Source organism: Coturnix japonica, chromosome 1 (assembly GCF_001577835.2).
Source record: "Coturnix japonica isolate 7356 chromosome 1, Coturnix japonica 2.1, whole genome shotgun sequence".
Lineage (NCBI taxonomy): Eukaryota > Metazoa > Chordata > Aves > Galliformes > Phasianidae > Coturnix > Coturnix japonica.
In genome coordinates, this window is record NC_029516.1 from 98509583 (window position 1) to 98527931 (window position 18349).

At 38.3% G+C, this 18349-nt stretch overlaps 1 protein-coding gene across 2 annotated transcripts in view; it reads left to right on the forward strand.

Annotated features, from left to right (window-relative positions):
- The window catches only part of ABCG1 (ATP binding cassette subfamily G member 1), a 55711-nt gene that overhangs the window by 30049 nt on the left and 7313 nt on the right, over positions 1-18349 (forward strand). For both annotated transcript variants that reach the window (XM_015883181.2, XM_015883187.2), the window contains 12 exons: positions 3156-3273; positions 3692-3824; positions 5214-5264; positions 9614-9759; positions 10470-10593; positions 11637-11751; positions 12522-12670; positions 12855-12956; positions 14708-14876; positions 15631-15731; positions 16191-16349; positions 17649-17767. In XM_015883181.2, the coding sequence (XP_015738667.1) occupies positions 3156-3273; positions 3692-3824; positions 5214-5264; positions 9614-9759; positions 10470-10593; positions 11637-11751; positions 12522-12670; positions 12855-12956; positions 14708-14876; positions 15631-15731; positions 16191-16349; positions 17649-17767 (1486 nt within the window). The remainder of the gene's footprint in view (positions 1-3155; positions 3274-3691; positions 3825-5213; positions 5265-9613; positions 9760-10469; positions 10594-11636; positions 11752-12521; positions 12671-12854; positions 12957-14707; positions 14877-15630; positions 15732-16190; positions 16350-17648; positions 17768-18349) is intronic.

Here is an 18349-nt window from a genome sequence, read left to right on the forward strand (position 1 = left end):
TTACAGATTAGCCTCAGTGTTCTGAAAGAGAAGACTGTAGTTACTTACAGTCTTTAATTCCTGCTAAAGGATTATACTGGTAGATATGCTATTCCTACAATGTAAAATGTTTTTTTGGGTTTGCTGAATTAACCTTTGTCACAGAAAGGCTTCTTATGTGCTTCTAGTCAAAAGAAGAGATAGCTTTGAGTTTGTAGCAACTTATATTGCCAGTGATTGTGATCTTCATCTAAAATTAATACATTTTTCTTTCTCTTCCTGGATTACATTACCATATAGTTTTGCAAATGAGTTGTAGAGTTGTGTCCCACTCTGATTTAAACATTGCGTGCAAGGCACTTACCATAGAAATCTCCAATGCGGAAAAAAGTGCAAGTGTTGAGGGGAGAAAAATAATGTAATTACGGGTAAACTAATTGTCATTTGTGAAATGACGTTTGGAAATGTGATTTTAATAGGTGTAATTTTAAAAGTCCAAGTCATACGTTTTCACAGAAAGACTTCAATTTTAGGTAATGGAATGTATGTTGATAGATGTTTTCAGGTGATGAATGTATGTTTTGTTTTATTTCCTTTGTTTATGTTTTATTTCCTTTGTTTATGTTTTATTTACTGTCTTGATCTTGGCACACATGATGTACTGACTGTTACAGACCTCTTACAAGAATGCTTTAAGCTGGAAATCTGGGTCAGAATAAAGCCATACAATAGATTTTTTTTTTTGTAATAGAGTTAGCATGTAATTTTTCATTATTCTGAACTGCTTTGTGGGTTGGACAGAGCATAGAGAAAGACACAAGTGTGTACTCTACCCTGTACACTACATGTGGCATCCAGTGAAATTAATCCTGTCTCAGTGAAAGTTAACAGACCAACTTGGCAAGCTCTTGACCAGTGTGAGAAACTGTTTCCCAGCTGTGTATGATTTGTGTATGTGGTGGGTGTGTGCTGTTAATGTCAAATCCTTGAATCCCTTATAAATCCAATAGGTTTGGGAGGTAGATGATTCTCGTTGGACTTAAGGAATGTTATGGAAAACATTGTATATCTAGATCCTATTTAGTATGTACTGTCATGTTTGAAAGAACTGATCTCTTCTTTGTGCTTTTCTTTCAAATTCTGATTTCCAAAAGATGGTGACATACCTTGGTGATTCTATAATTGACATGAGAAACAAGGTTGTTAGACCTTGTAGGAGTACCATGGATTTCTTTCTTGTAAGCAGCTGTTCCTTTTGTTAGATTCTGGTTGGTTTTGTTTGTAGGACTTGCCCCCAAAAGATGTAGTGTAAATACACTGCTGTTTTCATACCTGTGTTTTCATACCTGTTTCATACCTGTTCATACTGTTCTTTTCATACGTGTGTTATCTCGCTATCTTCCTAGAAAGTTGTTTCATTCATGTCCAGAACAAGATTTTAAATTTAAATTAAATTTAAAAAATTGCTGGCCTGATTGAAAGAAAGCCATCGTTTCAATACATTTGATCACTTACATTTTCTAGAATATCTTCCGTGAAATAAGGAAGGCTCAAGTATAGCTAGAGAGATTTTCTGTGGCTGCTGCTTTCCCCCTGCAGTGGGTAATGCTGAAAGTATTGGCTGTGTACTCGGGAAGTCTTCTGGTGACATAACATCTATGTTCTCTGATGGCAATCATGTTTGCTCATTGGTATTGAAAGTGTATGAGTTGAGACTAGAAAAAAGGAAGAAAATTTAAAGAGAACGCTAATTGGGGACGGGAGGAAAACAAGAAGTGGTGTAGTTAGGAAGAAAGAGAAATCAGAAGGCGGCAATCAGCCATTCATCTTTTAGGAGCTTGTGTACAAGATGATTCTTTACATTATTTCAGTGTTCCAGATAAAGCTTAGGCTAATAATGATAATAATGATGATCACAGCACTGGGGTTGTTTACCTGTTGAATACAAATGCTGCCTGGGCAAGATGAATAAGTGAATACTAATATTGTATGTATAAGTATTTCTGCCCTTCCTTTTTTGTCTTTGATCATAAAAACATTTTCAACATAGAGGAGGATTGGTTTTTGACACCTTATTGGATATCTTTTTATTGCTAGATTTTTAATGAAAGGTAGTAGTCATTTAAGGAAAGCAAGCAAGCAAATGAGTAAAAGGGAAAATGGTTCTGAAAAGTTTAAATGCTGGTCAGGGCTCTCTCCACCCTCCTCACCCAGTTATTATCCCATTCCTCCTCTAGAGATCACTGAAGGAAAAAGACCTCCTCTAAATCATAAGTGGAAAAGGTGAATTTGTGAGTCATTATTACAGATCGTAATGAAAATCCAATTAACCAGTGATGTTTTGCAAGCAACAGTCTCATTATTACTGCACAGTTTTTTAGATGTCAGCTAGCTAAATGTCAACTTCTTGTTTTGCTTGCCAGTAAATATAGTAAGCTTTATTCATACAGATTTACTCTTTCAGTAAAATGCCTCTGCACTGCACTGAGAAATTGTGAACTAGAAATCTTGACTTCCCACACCAGAGTGCTGACATGTTAGACTGTAGTATGCCTTAAAATGTGCATCATGCAAGACAAAATGGATGTAACTAGGTCTGAATCTGGAATTCAAGGACTGTCTTTTCCTATATGTCTGTATATGCTGTGTTTGATGTCATACGGCTTTTAGTGGGAAAGGAACAAAATCATAGGGCTTTGCTTTTGATGTACTGGCTGCTACCATCCAAGTAGTTATTCGGGTGAGAGAGCAGAATTTTGTCATTGAAGCTGCACTGATTGGAGGACAACATTCTGCTCCAAGTCTGTGGAGTTGCATTAACTGAGGAGTATTAAATCTGATAACTGAGACATCAGAATCCTCATAAAGCACTCTGAAAAGACACTTAGAAAATGGCAGCAAGGCTTAAAACTTCAAAAATTTCTGAAGTGTTTCATACCGTGAATCAAGAGTGTGTGTACTTATGAATGGATTTCTGTTTGTGTAGTACGAGAGGTCTGCCACTCTCAGTTTGGCTTTCAGTAGTTATTGCAAAGAACTCAACATCATCCTCTCATGAAGGAACTGGTAATGAATTGTCACCATTGTTTAGTGGAAATAAAATTTTATTGCCCACTAGACATGATTGTGAAGGATTCAGTAAGCCTCTTTTTTTTTTTTCCTTTTTTTTTTTTCAGGTTATAAGACCCTTTTAAAAGGAATTTCAGGGAAGTTCAGCAGTGGAGAACTTGTTGCAATTATGGGTCCGTCAGGAGCTGGGAAGTCAACACTCATGAACATTCTGGCAGGGTACAGGTCAGTAACATGAAAGCCCCAAGTAAAGTAAGATTGTCTAGCAAGAAGAGTAAGATTGTCTAGGAGAAAAGAACAGAAGAAATCTTACCCAGTGTTTATAGAAAATAAACATTCCACAGATTTTCTATTAGATTCTTATTGGTTTTATATATATATATATATGTGTGTGTGTGTGTGTATGTATATGTATATGTATGTATGTATAATAATGTATGTGTGTGTGTGTGTGTGTGTGTGTGTGTGTGTATATATATATATAAAAAATATATGTGTTTTATATATATATATTTTTTTTCCCTACTTTTCCTGTTGTGGTTGCATATGATTTATCTGTTAGCAGGACTGCCACGTAATGAGGACTTTGACTTAACAGGAGAAAGCAAGATTCATGCCTGGTTATTTTTTTTATTCATTACAGGGAGACTGGAATGAAAGGAGAAATTCTCATCAATGGGCAACCTCGTGACCTACGCTCTTTTCGCAAAGTCTCCTGCTACATCATGCAAGATGACATGCTCCTCCCTCATCTAACTGTCCAAGAAGCTATGATGGTGAACTTCATTTTTAGCTGTAATTTATTTGAGTGGGAGAAAGTGGAAGATCTCTATTAGTGTGTTGTACATGCTCTTACTTCTAGCAACGCCATTTACTGTTATCTCTATTCGATCCTGCTCAATGAGAGCGTACGGACTTTGATAATGACTTGAATTCTGCTCCAGGCTCATTCATATTGTTTTTCTGAGCTTCTTCTGCTTTACTACTTTCATTTTGTGATGAGCATCATGTTTTAGAATAAAATCTAAGGCTGCACTAAGTAGTCTTCCAAAAGAATGAGGCCTGCAATTCCATATGGAATGAGTCTTTATAGGAACCACTGTATTTCTTGGGTAGTGGTCAAGTATTTGCTTTCCTTTTCTCTCCATCTTCCATGCTCTGACTGTAAAGTCTCTATTTTGACTTTAAACATGGCCTCTCTCCTAGTTAACTCTTTAATAAAGGCATTGTATATAATCTTTTTGAGTTCTTCAAAAGAAAACAATGGGAATAGAATAATCCTATAATTACAGGCAACATAAATCTTCTTGCTGCTTATCGTAGCATCAAGAGGTTTACTAATTGCCACACAGATTAATCAGTCTAGAAAGGCCTGTCACTCAGCTTGAGAAACGGGGTGATTTTTCTGAGATTGTTATCAAAATACATCTAAGGTTGCTCACACTGTATATCAGCATTGGCTCACAAATTTCAAGGCCAGAGAAATAAATGTAGTCCTGGCTATGCTTCATGTGGCTAATTTCCTGCAGAGACACTCCCCTGTGTGGAATTTTTCCTCTTTATTTGTTTGAATGTTGTAGTTAGAATCCCCTAGGATCACTTTTGTAGAAATGGGCCCAGGTGAAACTTTCTGTCTAAATTAATCAATCAAGGCTCTGACAAAAATAATTTCTTAACAGCTTAATTGCTTCTCATAAAGGTTAATCAGAAAGTTTTGTGCAGCTACCTCTTAGGACAGCTATGGCATCTTTCACAAGATTATTTATTTTTGTACTCATTTGTTTACCTCCTGGAGGACAACCATTTTTTTGTTATCTTCATGGTATAGATGAAGCACAGATAATCTGTGCTTTGAGCATTGCCTGTGAAGCTAGCGGCTATGCAAAATCATGATTATTCTGTCTTCCTCTGATCTTCCTTTAACTTGCAAGACTGACTTTCTTTCTAATGTGACTTTTGTTGGATGCTGGATCTGTTCAAGTCAGATTACTCTCGTGCACATGCATATGTGATACTTGTGATTTGAACATTATAGTTCAGCTTAAACTGAATTAAGAGGTCATAGAAATGGTACATAGGGATGTTTTACCTGAGACATCCACTGTAATTGGTTGTCAAGCATCAGACCAGTTCATAACCAAATTCCTTTGTATTTTGCACTCCAGGTGTCTGCTCATCTGAAACTTCAAGAAAAAGATGAAGGCAGAAGAGAAATGGTATGTGTACTCTCCATCAAACAGAATTTTTGGGGATACCAAAGTGGTCTGTGAAGTTAGCACTCTGAAACTGATATTTTTAATCTAAAACTGAATTGCATTGGACTTAAAATAATGGAATAAATTAGAACCTCAAAGTTGACAGGTATCATTATAAGTGAAGACATAGTACAGATGGCATAAAAGTTGCTTAAAAAATGCCTGATGCTGATAATGAGTAGATAATTGCAAAAAATCTATCAAAATGAATTCACAGGTTTTGTAGGATTCCTTTTGATGTTACTTAACACGTAGATTTTTTCACATGCATATCTGATGGCTCAGGCATTCTCATGACCTGAGGGTGTTTATCGACACTCAGCTCAGTGTGAGCCAGCAGTGTGCCCAGGTGGCCAAGAAGGCCAATGGCATCCTGGCTTGTATCAGAAATAGTGCTGCCTGCACGAGCAGGAAGGTGATCGTCCTTCTGTATGTGTTCAGTTTTGTTCCCCTCACTACAAGGAAGACATGGAGGCCCTGCAGTGTGTCCAGAGAAGGACAATAAAGCTGTGAGGGGTCTGGAGCAGCTGAGGGAACTGGGGTTGTTCAGTCTGCAGAAAAGGAGACTCAGGGAAGACCGTATCGCTCTCTACAATCCCCTGAAAGGGGGTTGTGGCAAGGTGAAGATCAGCCTCTTCTCCCAGGTAACTAGCAATAGAACTAGAGGGAATGGCCTCAGGTTGCACCAGGGGAGATTCAGATTGGACATTAGGAAATACTTCTCCAAGAGAGTGGTCAGGTGCTGGAATGGGCTGCCCAGGGAGGTGGTGGAGTCACCGACCCTGCAGGTGTTCAAGAAATGTTTAGATGTTGTACTGAAGGTTATGGTTTACTGGGAAATATTGGTGGTAGGTGGATGGTTGGAGGTCTTTTCTAACCTTGGTGATTCTATGATTCTCTGTGGTTCTGTGTGTGGTGACATAAGTCAGTCATGTCTGGCTACAGTGAGTGAAGGCCTTTGCTCACTTGAATGCTTCAACAGGAAGTTGAAGTGTTCAACAAGAAGTTGAAGCACTCATTTTTCCAAAGGTTAACGAAAAATTCAGAAGTTCTTGCAACTACTGTAGAAATTTCTGTGCCCACATTTGAAAGTTTTGATTATTGTAGCTATGCTGATGAGCAGAAAGGATGTGCTTTGAAATCACGTTGCTCAGCTAGGCAAGATAATACAGTTGCACTTAAGGCAGAGGCTAATGTATTTGAAGCTATTTTATGTGTCCAAGGTTTGGATAAGTAGGAAGCTAGGCTGAAACATGCATGTATCTTTTTGAAAACAGCTCAGGAATTAGTTGCACGGTTTACTCTTGCACATTCGGAGCACTGTCTTGCTTCTGGCTGTAGCTGTCATACGGTTTATCTGAGTGAGAGAAAAGCCATGGTGTATTTTTGCCTGTGGAGACCTATAACCTACCTGAACCTGCACTGTGTGCTTCTCACTTATCTGACTATCACAGTTCCTCCTGATTGTTTGATCTTACACAGCACTGTGTAAAGAAAAATGAAAATGTCTTGGAGGTATCCAACTAGTCATAAAGGCCGCTGACATTTTAACTTATGAGACAGTGTTCTCACCTGACTTTGGTTACCTCACTTGTACTTCAAAGAGCTGGTGAAGTACCTTATCTCCCCATTTATTCTGCACATAAAAAATGTGGGCCTCTACGTACACAAGAATACTCAGAGCTCAGGTGTCTGTCTCAGTTTGAGTGGTGTTACCAGAGCATGCTGAAGCATATGGGAGGAACAGTTCTGTGCTGCACAGTGTGTTTCAAAACAGTACATACCTGGGGAGGATTACGCCTGAAGCTAAAAATAAAAGAAAAAATAATGGCACTGTTGAAAATAGAGGTGGTAAAACAACACCAAGCAAGGAGATGTTGCGTAATTATCGTCTCTCATTAAAAAAAAAATCTCCTTTTCAAGGTGAAAACCTTTACTATTTGGGAGTTGGTCTGAGTGTTAATAAGGATAATGTGGTAAGATGGTCCTACTGCTAATAAAAAGAAAGGGTCATATTTTCTCATTGGTGCATTTTGTGCTCCCAAAACCATACAGTTAACAGGTGAATCTGGGAGTAGTGCAGGCAGCTGGAAAAAGCCATGTAACAGAACTCAACTGAAACAAGTCTGCAGAATGAAGAAAGCAATGAGCATGGACATAGGGAAGGCGTGGCCTGATGTTTCAGGAACATGAGTTACTTCTTACTCTTCCTCACATTAGAGTTTGTTTTAGAATCACAGAATGGCCTGGGCTGAAAAGGACCGCAGTGATCATCCAGTTTCAACCCCCCTGCTATGTGCAGGGTTTCCAACCACCAGCCCAGGCTGCCCAGAGCCACATCCAGCCTGGCCTTGAATGCCTCCAGGGATGGGGCATCCACAGCCTCCTTGGGCAACCCATTCCAGTGCATCACCACCCTCTGTGTAAAAAACTTCCTCCTAATATCTAACCTATCCTATCTCAGTTTAATATCTAACCTCCCCTATCTCAGTTTGAAAACATTCCTCTTGTTCTATCACTATCCACCCTTGTTAACAGCCATTCCCTCTCCTGTTTATATGCTCCCTTCAAGTACTGGAAGGCCACAATGAGGTCTCCCTGAAGTCTTCTCTTTTCCAAGCGAAACAAGCCCAGTTCCCTTAACCTTTTTTATTCGTTTTACTCTTCCACATCTGATTGAGACCTGAACTTGACTTTTTGGACTTAACCACTCCAGAGGAATATCTTGTTCTAGTAAGAGATGCCTCTGGCCTTAGCTGGCATTTTTATCCTAAGATCCACATGCAAAAGGAGAAGGGGAAACTACTTCTGATCCAACTGGGGAAAAGTATATCCTTTGCCTGCAGTAGGAAAATGGCATCTTCAGAGGTATAGCAGCCATTTCCATTGCTGTCTGCTGTCCATATTTATTTCCTAATTAATTGGAACATTCTAAAACTCTTCAATCTCAGAGAATTTGTGAAATGCAGAAAGAACTCCAGAAAGGTATGTGAATCAACATATGTTTCATTGGCTAGAATTGTTTTGGTTGACTCATGTATTTTTCTTAGGACGATAAGTGCATATTTTTTTATTGGGAAATGTATTTATTTAGAAACAAATGCTATTTCACTTGTACTTTGAAAGTCTTAATTTGTTTGCACTTCAGTAATTTAGGCCAAGCTAGTTTTTCATGCTGTCACTGCAATTGCGAACAGCTCTTTGAGGAAAAGACTGAGTTGTATGCATTTGCACAATTCTTTTTAAAAGGGCACTCATTTTAGTATTACTGGCCTGTGCTGGAATAAATCATTCATTTTATTATTATAAATTGGTAAATGTTGGTTATAGTTAAATTGTATGAATTTATGCACTTGTGTCAACAAGATTACAGATGCTTGTTTAAAACAGCCAAGGACAAGTCAAAGATCTCCAGTGAAGTTTCTGGTTTGTTTCTGGAGTTTCTGGATGATTTAGCATGTGTTGTCCATGTTCCATAGTACCTTCCCTAGAATTAAGGCAAGAGGTGGTTGGGCTCTTCTCTCTGAGAATGAGGATTGGTTGGTAGGTGGTTTATTACAGTAGCATAGCTTGGATTCAGACATTTTTATGTCTGTGTTTTTCTTGATGGCAAAGCATTGCTTTCCTTATGTAGGGCTACAAGTCCAAATCTCTAGTCACTGAAATGGAAAAATTCACAGCAGCTGTGATTGTTCTCCTTTGCTCTAAGGACCCTGGGACAAACTGCTTTTCCTGAGGCAGTACCTTGAGGAAATCCTAAACATCTGAGAATATATGTGACAGCTCAGTTGGCTCTGAGAAAATGAAAGCACTTAAAATCAATGGCCACACTTTAAAGAGTGGAGTAGGAAGAACAGATATGAGAACAGCTCAAGCCTGTATAGAAACTACTCATTTGAGTTAAGCAGTTCCCTGGTCCCATGTAAATACAGCCTAGAAGTTCTAATGATAGAAGCTTCTTGGTTTTGCTGTATTGTAGGTCTTCACATACTCCCAAGATCTTTTGATATCTGCACGATATCCAAGGAGCACTATGGAAGGTCTGATTATCACAAGAAAGGATTTGTGCTGAGGCAAATAATGTAGTACAGACAAGTAGAATTTTGGTCAAAATGTTTAGTGCTCAGTTAAGGCCCACTGAATCTAATAAATGTTTAACCTCTCCTACGTTATAAGGAAATAGGCTTTGATGTAGAGGTGGTGAAACAAAGTCACACTAGTTTACGTTCTCCATGAAAATTGGTGGTATACTAAGGAGTGTCTTTTCTGCTACCATGTTTATATTACTTCCATTGTTGTGCTTCTTCTAGGTAAAGGAAATATTGACAGCCCTTGGTTTGCTAACCTGTGCCAATACGAGGACTGGGAGTCTTTCTGGAGGCCAGAGAAAGCGTCTTGCCATTGCTTTGGAGCTGGTGAACAATCCTCCTGTTATGTTTTTTGATGAACCAACCAGGTATTTCAAAGGCAAAAATTAAGGACAGACCAATGTAGCTCATGCGATAGCACTGTGCTGCAAAACAGTTATTCACATCTAAGTTATTGGAAAGGGCTCATGTTGTATTGCATGCAAGTACTGAATAATGCCTCAGTGCTTTTGTTTCAGTACTTAGTGCCTTGGCTCACTTCTGTAAACATGAGACTATGGGTCTATAAGTGATATTTAAAGAAGACTTAAACTGAAACAGGAAGGGAAAGACAGAGGATATTGTTTTCAGATTGTATCATGTGAGCAGATTGTATCATGTGATTGTATCATTCCTCAAGCAAAAATAGCTTGAATATAAGCATTTTGAAGATTAACTTTTTGTAACAAATGTAGCATATTTTGGATCAGATTCTGTGATCAATTTAGGAGGAGGCTATGAGGGCCATGAATATGTATCTATTCATTAAAGTTAGGCTCATTTAAATCTGTAGTTCTAAAATGCAGAAATCCCTTAAGGCAGTTTTGAGAATACTCCTATTTTTCATTCTTGGGCATGCTTCCAACTTAATTAAAAGACTGATGAGAAATACAAGCATAGGGTTGGCATATGATAAAATTAAACTGTTATAGAGAGAATTTATAGAAAGATAATAGTGAGATACCAAAGTATCGAATACATGTGCTAGTTCTGAGTGCGTATGGATCTATGGATAACAGATTTCTTTTCTCTCATTCAGTGGCTTGGATAGCGCATCATGTTTTCAAGTTGTCTCTCTAATGAAAGCTTTAGCCCAGGGTGGCCGGTCCATCATCTGCACGATTCATCAGCCCAGTGCTAAACTCTTTGAGTTGTTTGATCAGGTATAATTCTCACTCTTTTTACATGGTTTAAGACGGTTATACTTTCCAAGCTACATTCTCTAAGTAAAAACATAACTCTTTGGTTCCAAATCAAATACATAAATAAATCGGAGTAAAAAATACTTTTTATTATGTTTCCTTTCTTCCTTCCTTCTTTCCCTCCCTCCCTCCTTCCTTCCTTCCCTGCCTATTTCCATTATTTAATTGCAATATTTTTAAAGAATCTGTCTGATATGATTGTAAAATGGTCATTATCACACTTAGGAATTTTATATCTTCACCTACTACTGTTTCTGGGCACGGTGCTGTCAGTAAAGTAAATGAGAGGTAATTCCAGAGCAGTAGAAATGTCTGCAGTTTTATAGTATGCATTCTTATCCTAATTGCACAGGTGTAAATTCAGAAGTGTTTATTGGTAATAATAATTGAAATGAAGTCAGTTGGAGATCTTTTCTCCAACCTAACAAGGTGTGAACCATGTGCTTTTAGGTTAGATTTTAGATTTAAATTCACCTGTATCTTTTTAGGATATCTAAATTAGAGCAAAGAGAAAATTTACTACATCATAGGTGAACAAAATCTTGCAAGATATTACCAGTGGGTAAGGTGGGGGTTATTTAATGCCGACAGTGCAGCAAAAAGTGAGGATAATCAACCTGTTTCCTATTGCTGTGCTGTTTCACCTCTTCTCTTCCTACATTCACCAGCCTCATCTCCCAGCAAAAAATAATAATCTATAATATATGGAGATTAGATGACTTGGTTATGCAGTTTCTTGCCTGATTTCAACATGTGTCTAAGGCTTGAATTAGTCTGTTTCTGAGTTAATGTGCTTTTAAGTCCTGGAGGGAAGCATTTCATCTTCCAGTAGTTGTTATTCCATACAAATAGTTCCAAATGGTGACAGATCTTCCTGAGATGTTTCTCTCACTGGGCCAACAAGAGTATGTTATGTTTGTGGGTTGTTGGCATACAGTTTGGGTGTTCAGATATTATTACATGATTTCACGTTGTGATTCTCTTTTCTTTGCTTTGTGTTTCAGCTCTATGTTTTAAGTCAAGGTCAATGTATTTACCGGGGAAAAGTATTAAACCTCGTCCCTTACTTAAGAGATTTGGGTTTGAATTGTCCGACCTATCATAATCCTGCAGATTTTGGTAAGGAGACTTTGAATAATTTGTTTTGTATTTGGCTAACACCTTCAGGATAAGGGGAACTATGGTGTAGTTTATACTTTTGTACATACATGCATTGATACATACATACATATGTGCCTGAGTACATATATCTACCAAAACTGGTATTAGAATCAATGGGATTCTTTCTAAGCAATTTGAATGCCATCTGGTGGTCGAATTTAGTGACTGTTTCACTCTGGTGGAAGTGCACATTCATGAAATAAAAGGTTAAACATATCGTTGTATATTTCATAGTAATTTAATCTTAAAGATTTTTCAAAGTGACTCCAGTATTCTAGTGTTTTGGATTTGTTTGTTTTTCTGGGTTTTTTTATCTGTTTGCTTTTTAATTATTTTTCATGAACAGTAGCATGGTATCATACAGCTTGAGATTTTTCTGTTGTTCTTTCTTCATTCCAAAGATGAACTAGGGACCACAAAATAGACCTTTGACACTTTTGATTGCCAAGACTGTTCCCTATTTAATAATTTTCATCTAAAATGGTTAATTTAACTATGAAAATCAAGAGAATATTCTGAAGATATATAGAAAAATACACTTAGATTATATATATATATATATATATATACATATACATATACATATACATATACACATGAGTTTAGATTATAGCCCTTTTAAAAACAAACTCTACTACTTTTAATGCTACAGAATCAAGGGAACCTAATAATAAGGCCTGTAACTAACCTGTAGTATAAACCTGTAACTCATCTTCTGATTTGTGTAGTTATGGAAGTAGCATCTGGTGAATATGGAGACCAGAACAGCCGACTGGTAAGGGCAGTACGGGAGAGGATATGTGACACAGACTACAAGAGAGATGTTGGTGGTGAGAATGAGTTGAATCCCTTTCTCTGGCACCGGCCCTCTGAAGAGGTATTTTTGTATATCACAACTAATGGGTATGGCTTGAGGTTGGAGAGGGAGGAAGAGAATTTAAATCCTCAGTCAGTGGAGGAGTTTTCTGGGCACATTTAGATGATGAGAATGGGGTTTTGTGAAAGAAAACTAAGCAAGACGCTGCGAAGAAAGGAGTTTATTCTTTCACGTGTTTCTGCAGGATTCCTCCTCCACAGAAGGCTGCCACAGCTTCTCCGCCAGCTGCCTAACCCAATTCTGTATCCTCTTCAAAAGAACTTTTCTCACCATCATGAGGGATTCAGTAAGTCTGCTTTGATAGTACCTTTGGAGCCTAAAGGTTTATTCAGTTAGTTGCAAGGCATTGTAACAGTGCTTTAAGGGTCTTGTCCACAGCCCATGCATGAAGACTGACAACAAACTTTGAAGTAAAGACTCTTCTCTTTCAATCTTGCTATTAATTGTACCACCTTAATTGTGAACAGCAGTTTTCATAGTAGAATTCAAACGCATTCAGGCTACAAACCTAAGGCCTGAATTTTTTCTGTGCTGTATAGTTACTTATACAAACATTTATCCTAGTAAAAAGTGATAATGACGGTGTAGAGCTGAATTGTTTGTGAATTTAATTGTTGGGAGTACTTGTAATCGATGCTCCTGCTGTGAAAGGTCCTCTAGATATGAATGTCCCTCTACCAACAGGCACAAGTTAAGGAAATGAGCTTCCTCAAAAGTAGACTTTATGCGAGAACTCGTCCAAGGGACTCATCAGTGTTCTGTGTCCTTGGCCAAGTGGTTTTGTCAGTAACTAATTTGCAGTCTGCTAAATCTGAGGGAGGTTTGTTTGCTGCTTTTTCTGTGTTTTTGAAGGTTTTCAGTACTTCACATGAGAGTGGAGAAAAGACAGCACAGACACTAGCATACACATTAATTAGACATATCTGTCTTTAAGAAAGGGGAAAGCCATAAAATATATGTATGAGGTAGTTAGAAACCCAAAAGTGCTTTAGTCAGATGGAGCTCAGCATGAGTGAATTAGCCTTGCAACAGAGTAAGCTGAGTTACACTGAGCTCCAGATGCTGTGACTGTGTTGTTCTTGCCCCTCACCTAGGGATGAAGCTTTTTAGGACACTATAGTTTACAGTATAGACATGTACACAACTGCAGGCTTTTGACAAAATCTGCTGGGACTCTCTGTCCAGGCCTCCACTGTCAGATAACAAGTGTTACTTCTTTTTTAGACAGAGAAACACTATATTGAGTGTTATAGTAAAAGCAAGTAGCTGTTTTCCCTAGTATGGTAGTTGGGAAGATATGGTAGAACCATGCTGTTACAGTGGTTATAAAGTGTCTTATTTCCAGACCATATATGTTATGTTGAGAGCGGTGAGGTGCTGGCACAGCTGCCCAGGGAGGTTGTGGTTGCTCCATCCCTGGAAGTGCTCAAGGCCTCATCTCCATCTAGGGGAAACTGTGGCTTATTTTAGAACACTTAGGTAGAGGAAAAGAGTTGTTTTTAAGAATTATTGCAGGTTTTTCATACTTCATTATTTTCTTTATTCATCCATGTCTCTTGTAGGACTACTGTCTTGCAGAGAAGGCACAAAAATCTTATGTATGCCTGATTAAGTTGGTTTGGTCTTCACAAAACAGAAAAACAGCCCTCTTTTCTTCCCCCCTTGCCACTCTTATCTGCTCAGGGACATTTATCTTACAGTGAGAGAGAAAGTCTCCTGATGCATGATGGCAATTGCTCCATTACACTGTTGGACAGTAGGATTTCAGGTTGCAATATTTACAATTTCTGTTTCTGTTTATTGGAATAAATTTTCTGAACTAATAGCCCTGGATCTGATTCACACTAGAAAGTTCATAAATGTAAGTTTTCCTTAGCTGAGACCCAGTTTCCTAGTAGAAAGTAAACATTCCTATATTTGTTCTTCTGGATATAATTATTCTTTTTCCGCATGCTGTATATCTGATTTCAGTCATATTTCCATTGTTTTTGAACTCAGACTTTCTGATCAGAAATACTTCTGTTTCCTTGCTTATAGGTCCTAACACATTTGCGTATCACCTCTCACATTGGAATTGGTCTGCTTATTGGCTTGCTCTACTTAGGCATTGGCAATGAAGCTAAGAAGGTTCTCAGCAATTCTGGCTTCCTCTTTTTTTCCATGTTGTTTCTTATGTTTGCTGCACTCATGCCAACTGTCCTTACATGTAAGTATGAGTCATACTCTTTAATTAAAGAACTAGAAGTTTACAGCAGGTTGGAAGGGCTTTGTATCTATTTCGTGTACCATAACATTTGATTGTGCTTTCAATTCTAAGACAGGCTTGGGGGTAAATCTCATTATCACTAACTGCTGTGTAGAAGCAAACAGGAACAGACTTCTCTACACAGTTCTGCAAATAGTTCTCAACTCTCATAGTCTACTGTTACAGTCCTGACTAGAATTACTCTTTTTCCTAACGTACCGGTGTAACTCTGCTTTGTTAAGATTTTTTGCTAAATCTCAGAGAAACTACGCTATTTTCTCTAAGACTTCTAAGTCATAGCTGCTGCATGAAATCAGTATAGACATGTGGTATCTGATACAAACTGTTCAATGCTTCTTCAGGGAGCACTGTTACTTCAGATGTGCCTTTGTACCAGAAAGAATAACCAGGTCCTCTAGGCTTTGAAACTCTTTTTATTTCAGAAAGCTTCTTAGAGGAGAGTTCAGATCATCTGAGTAACCCAGTGCATATTCTCAACAGTTAGCTATTCTCATGGCTGACTTCTCACATTTCATTATAAATCTTGAAACTATTGCTGGTTTGTGAAAGGTATTTGAGATCCAGACCTACTGTCAGACTACAGCAGTTAAGGATTATGATGTTGTTATTATTATGTTATATTACTAGATTTATTACTATGTGGAAGAATATTACACACTGACAAACTAGCTAACTTTATTTATGTTTTTTGTAGTTCCTCTTGAGATGGGAGTGTTTCTTAGAGAGCATCTGAACTACTGGTACAGCCTGAAAGCCTATTATCTTGCCAAAACAATGGCTGATGTTCCTTTTCAGGTATACGTGCTATTCTTCAATGAAACAAGAACCATTTTAAATTCATTACAAGTCCATGCACTGAGAAGATCAGTAGCAGTATTCTATCTGTTTGAGTGATGGGGAAACTTTTCATGTGTGCCTTAGCCTCAGGTTCAGATAAAAAGCATCTTGATAATAGTGTCCCCACATCTGAAATAGTATTATTTTAATTAAATAATTACCATTTCTTATTTTGTGTAAAGGGAAATTGAAACAGGATATAAGTGTGGGATTTGTTGTGTAAAACACAAGGAGTATGATACGTATTACAGCTTGTGGCAGATAATTCATTCTTCTCAGCTGAACACCATACCTGTCATGTAACATGCAAAGAATGAGAGCTATGGATTAATTAGGACTTCCTATGTTTTTATCTTATTCAGGGTAAAAGTGAACATTAGGCTTCAACAGACTAACTACAAGTATATCTCCTTGCAGATCATGTTTCCTGTAGCTTATTGCAGCATTGTGTACTGGATGACTTCACAGCCGTCTGATGCACTCCGATTTGTCCTCTTTGCAGCTTTGGGAACCATGACATCCCTGGTGGCACAGTCACTGGGTCTTCTCATAGGTGCAGCCTCCACATCTCTACAGGTATTGATGGCATTTGGTGATCTCACAGGAATCCAGATAGTCTCCTAGCACTGTTTGCCTGCTGTGAATGCTGTTCTGTCCCCAAGACATTTGTTAAAAGAAGATAGGCAAAAAGTTCTCCTTGCCTGATATAGCTACTTTATGCTTCTTGCTACCAGATCTGGATGGGGCTGTTCCTGCTTGAGTGGTTTGTCTTTTGGTATTTATCCCTAGCTGAGCAGGTCCTAGAAACTGCAGGTCTGATGTCTTTATATGCATATACAGAGTGGAGGTTGGCCATGGAGGTCAGCAGCTCAGGATGGGCTTCTTCCATGCACATACAAGAAGGTTGCAGGAGGAAAGGTAGAAAAAAGGTTGACCAGACATTAAACTTCTGCAGAAGAAGGGCAGGAAGCAGCTGTTGGTGTGACTGCCAGGCTGGAAGCTGGCCATATAACTCCATTCTGCTTCCTGGCAGGGAGATTGATGAAGTAGTAATTTATAATAGAAATGTTCTGTGGTGCCTGTTGTAACATGTTATATTGATACTAATGTGTACTGATAGTGTGAAGTTTTTTGAATTGGAAATCTTTGTTTACTCTGTACCATCCTGTGGAGTTGAACAAAACCATTTTCTGCCTCTGTTCTTCTGCTTTCAGTAGAGATACATGTATGACCCTTTGCCCTAAAGGAGATGTAGAGAGGAGAGGCTGGAGGTGGGCCAATATCTGTCTTCCTCACCAAAGCCATTCAATTGGAGATGATTTTTACCACCTTCATCAAATTTTAGAACCAGTTGAAACTACTGTGCATGTGCAATTAATGAGGAGGGGGGGCTGTGTGCCTTCTGGTCTGTCAAACAATCAGTGAGGAAGAGGTGTCACTTATACTGAGTATCAAAGGAATCCTAGTGTCCATCTTGGTCTGTAAATTTTGCCGTGGGTTCAAGTCCTTCAAAGGATGGATCCTGAAGCAGCAATGTAGTCAAGTAGGAACAAGTTTTAAGAAGATGAGGAGACCTGTTTTCCTCTACTAAATGTTAACTTACCCCTAAGGAACTTGGTCAAAAATTCAGTAATTGCCATTGGAAACTAATTATTTAGTGAAATAGCATGACTTGAGTGGTAGAACTCTCCACTGCCTAGGAAAGTAGAAATTCACTGTCTGTTTGGGTTTGGCGCAAAACCCAGGATTTTTGTAAGAAAAGTGTTATTTGACAGTCTGGTTTCCTAATTTGAAGTCTGGACATCAGATGAAAGAGTAAGTTAATCTAGTTTTTTCTCTGTCTGACAAGAGTCTGCCTACTTCTTTTCTTCCCAGGTAGCCACTTTTGTGGGTCCAGTTACTGCCATTCCAGTGCTTCTGTTTTCTGGGTTTTTTGTCAGCTTTGATACCATCCCAACATACCTCCAGTGGATGTCCTACATTTCCTATGTCAGGTACTGCTAGGGAGTCCATTAGTTTCCCATTTTAGAAAAGCTATTTATTTGCCTTTGCATGATTGTTTGGTTGTTTTGGTCACCAAGGAGTCAATGTTCAAAAGATATTCTTTTGAAGTATAGATATGCGTATAATGTAAATGAATGCCACGTTACCTCACTTCATTTTATTTTGTGTACACTGTGAAATAAACAGGAATATTTGGTATGGATTGTTGGCCACAAGTCTGTGTAAGTACTTCTGAAGATACTCTGGATTGCACAGCATCCAAATGTCCCTGGACTTTGTGAAATAATAGAGCTGGTTTACCTAAAATTGTTGAGAAATTGTTGTCAGCATCACGTTTCAGAGGAAAATGGTGTATAAATCACTGCTGTACTCTAGGTAGCCTTGTTGGACAAAGTATTGTTTTCTTTAAATTTTGCAGTAGCAAAGAGGCATAGGATTCTTGTCATCACTAATCTGAATTCTTAGCTCAAGAGCTGATAGGCGTAGGCAGGTTGCGCCCTATCTATGTCAGTCACGCTCTGCTTGAGACAGTTATCTTATGGTGTGATGATTGCCATCAGGAAACCTCTGGA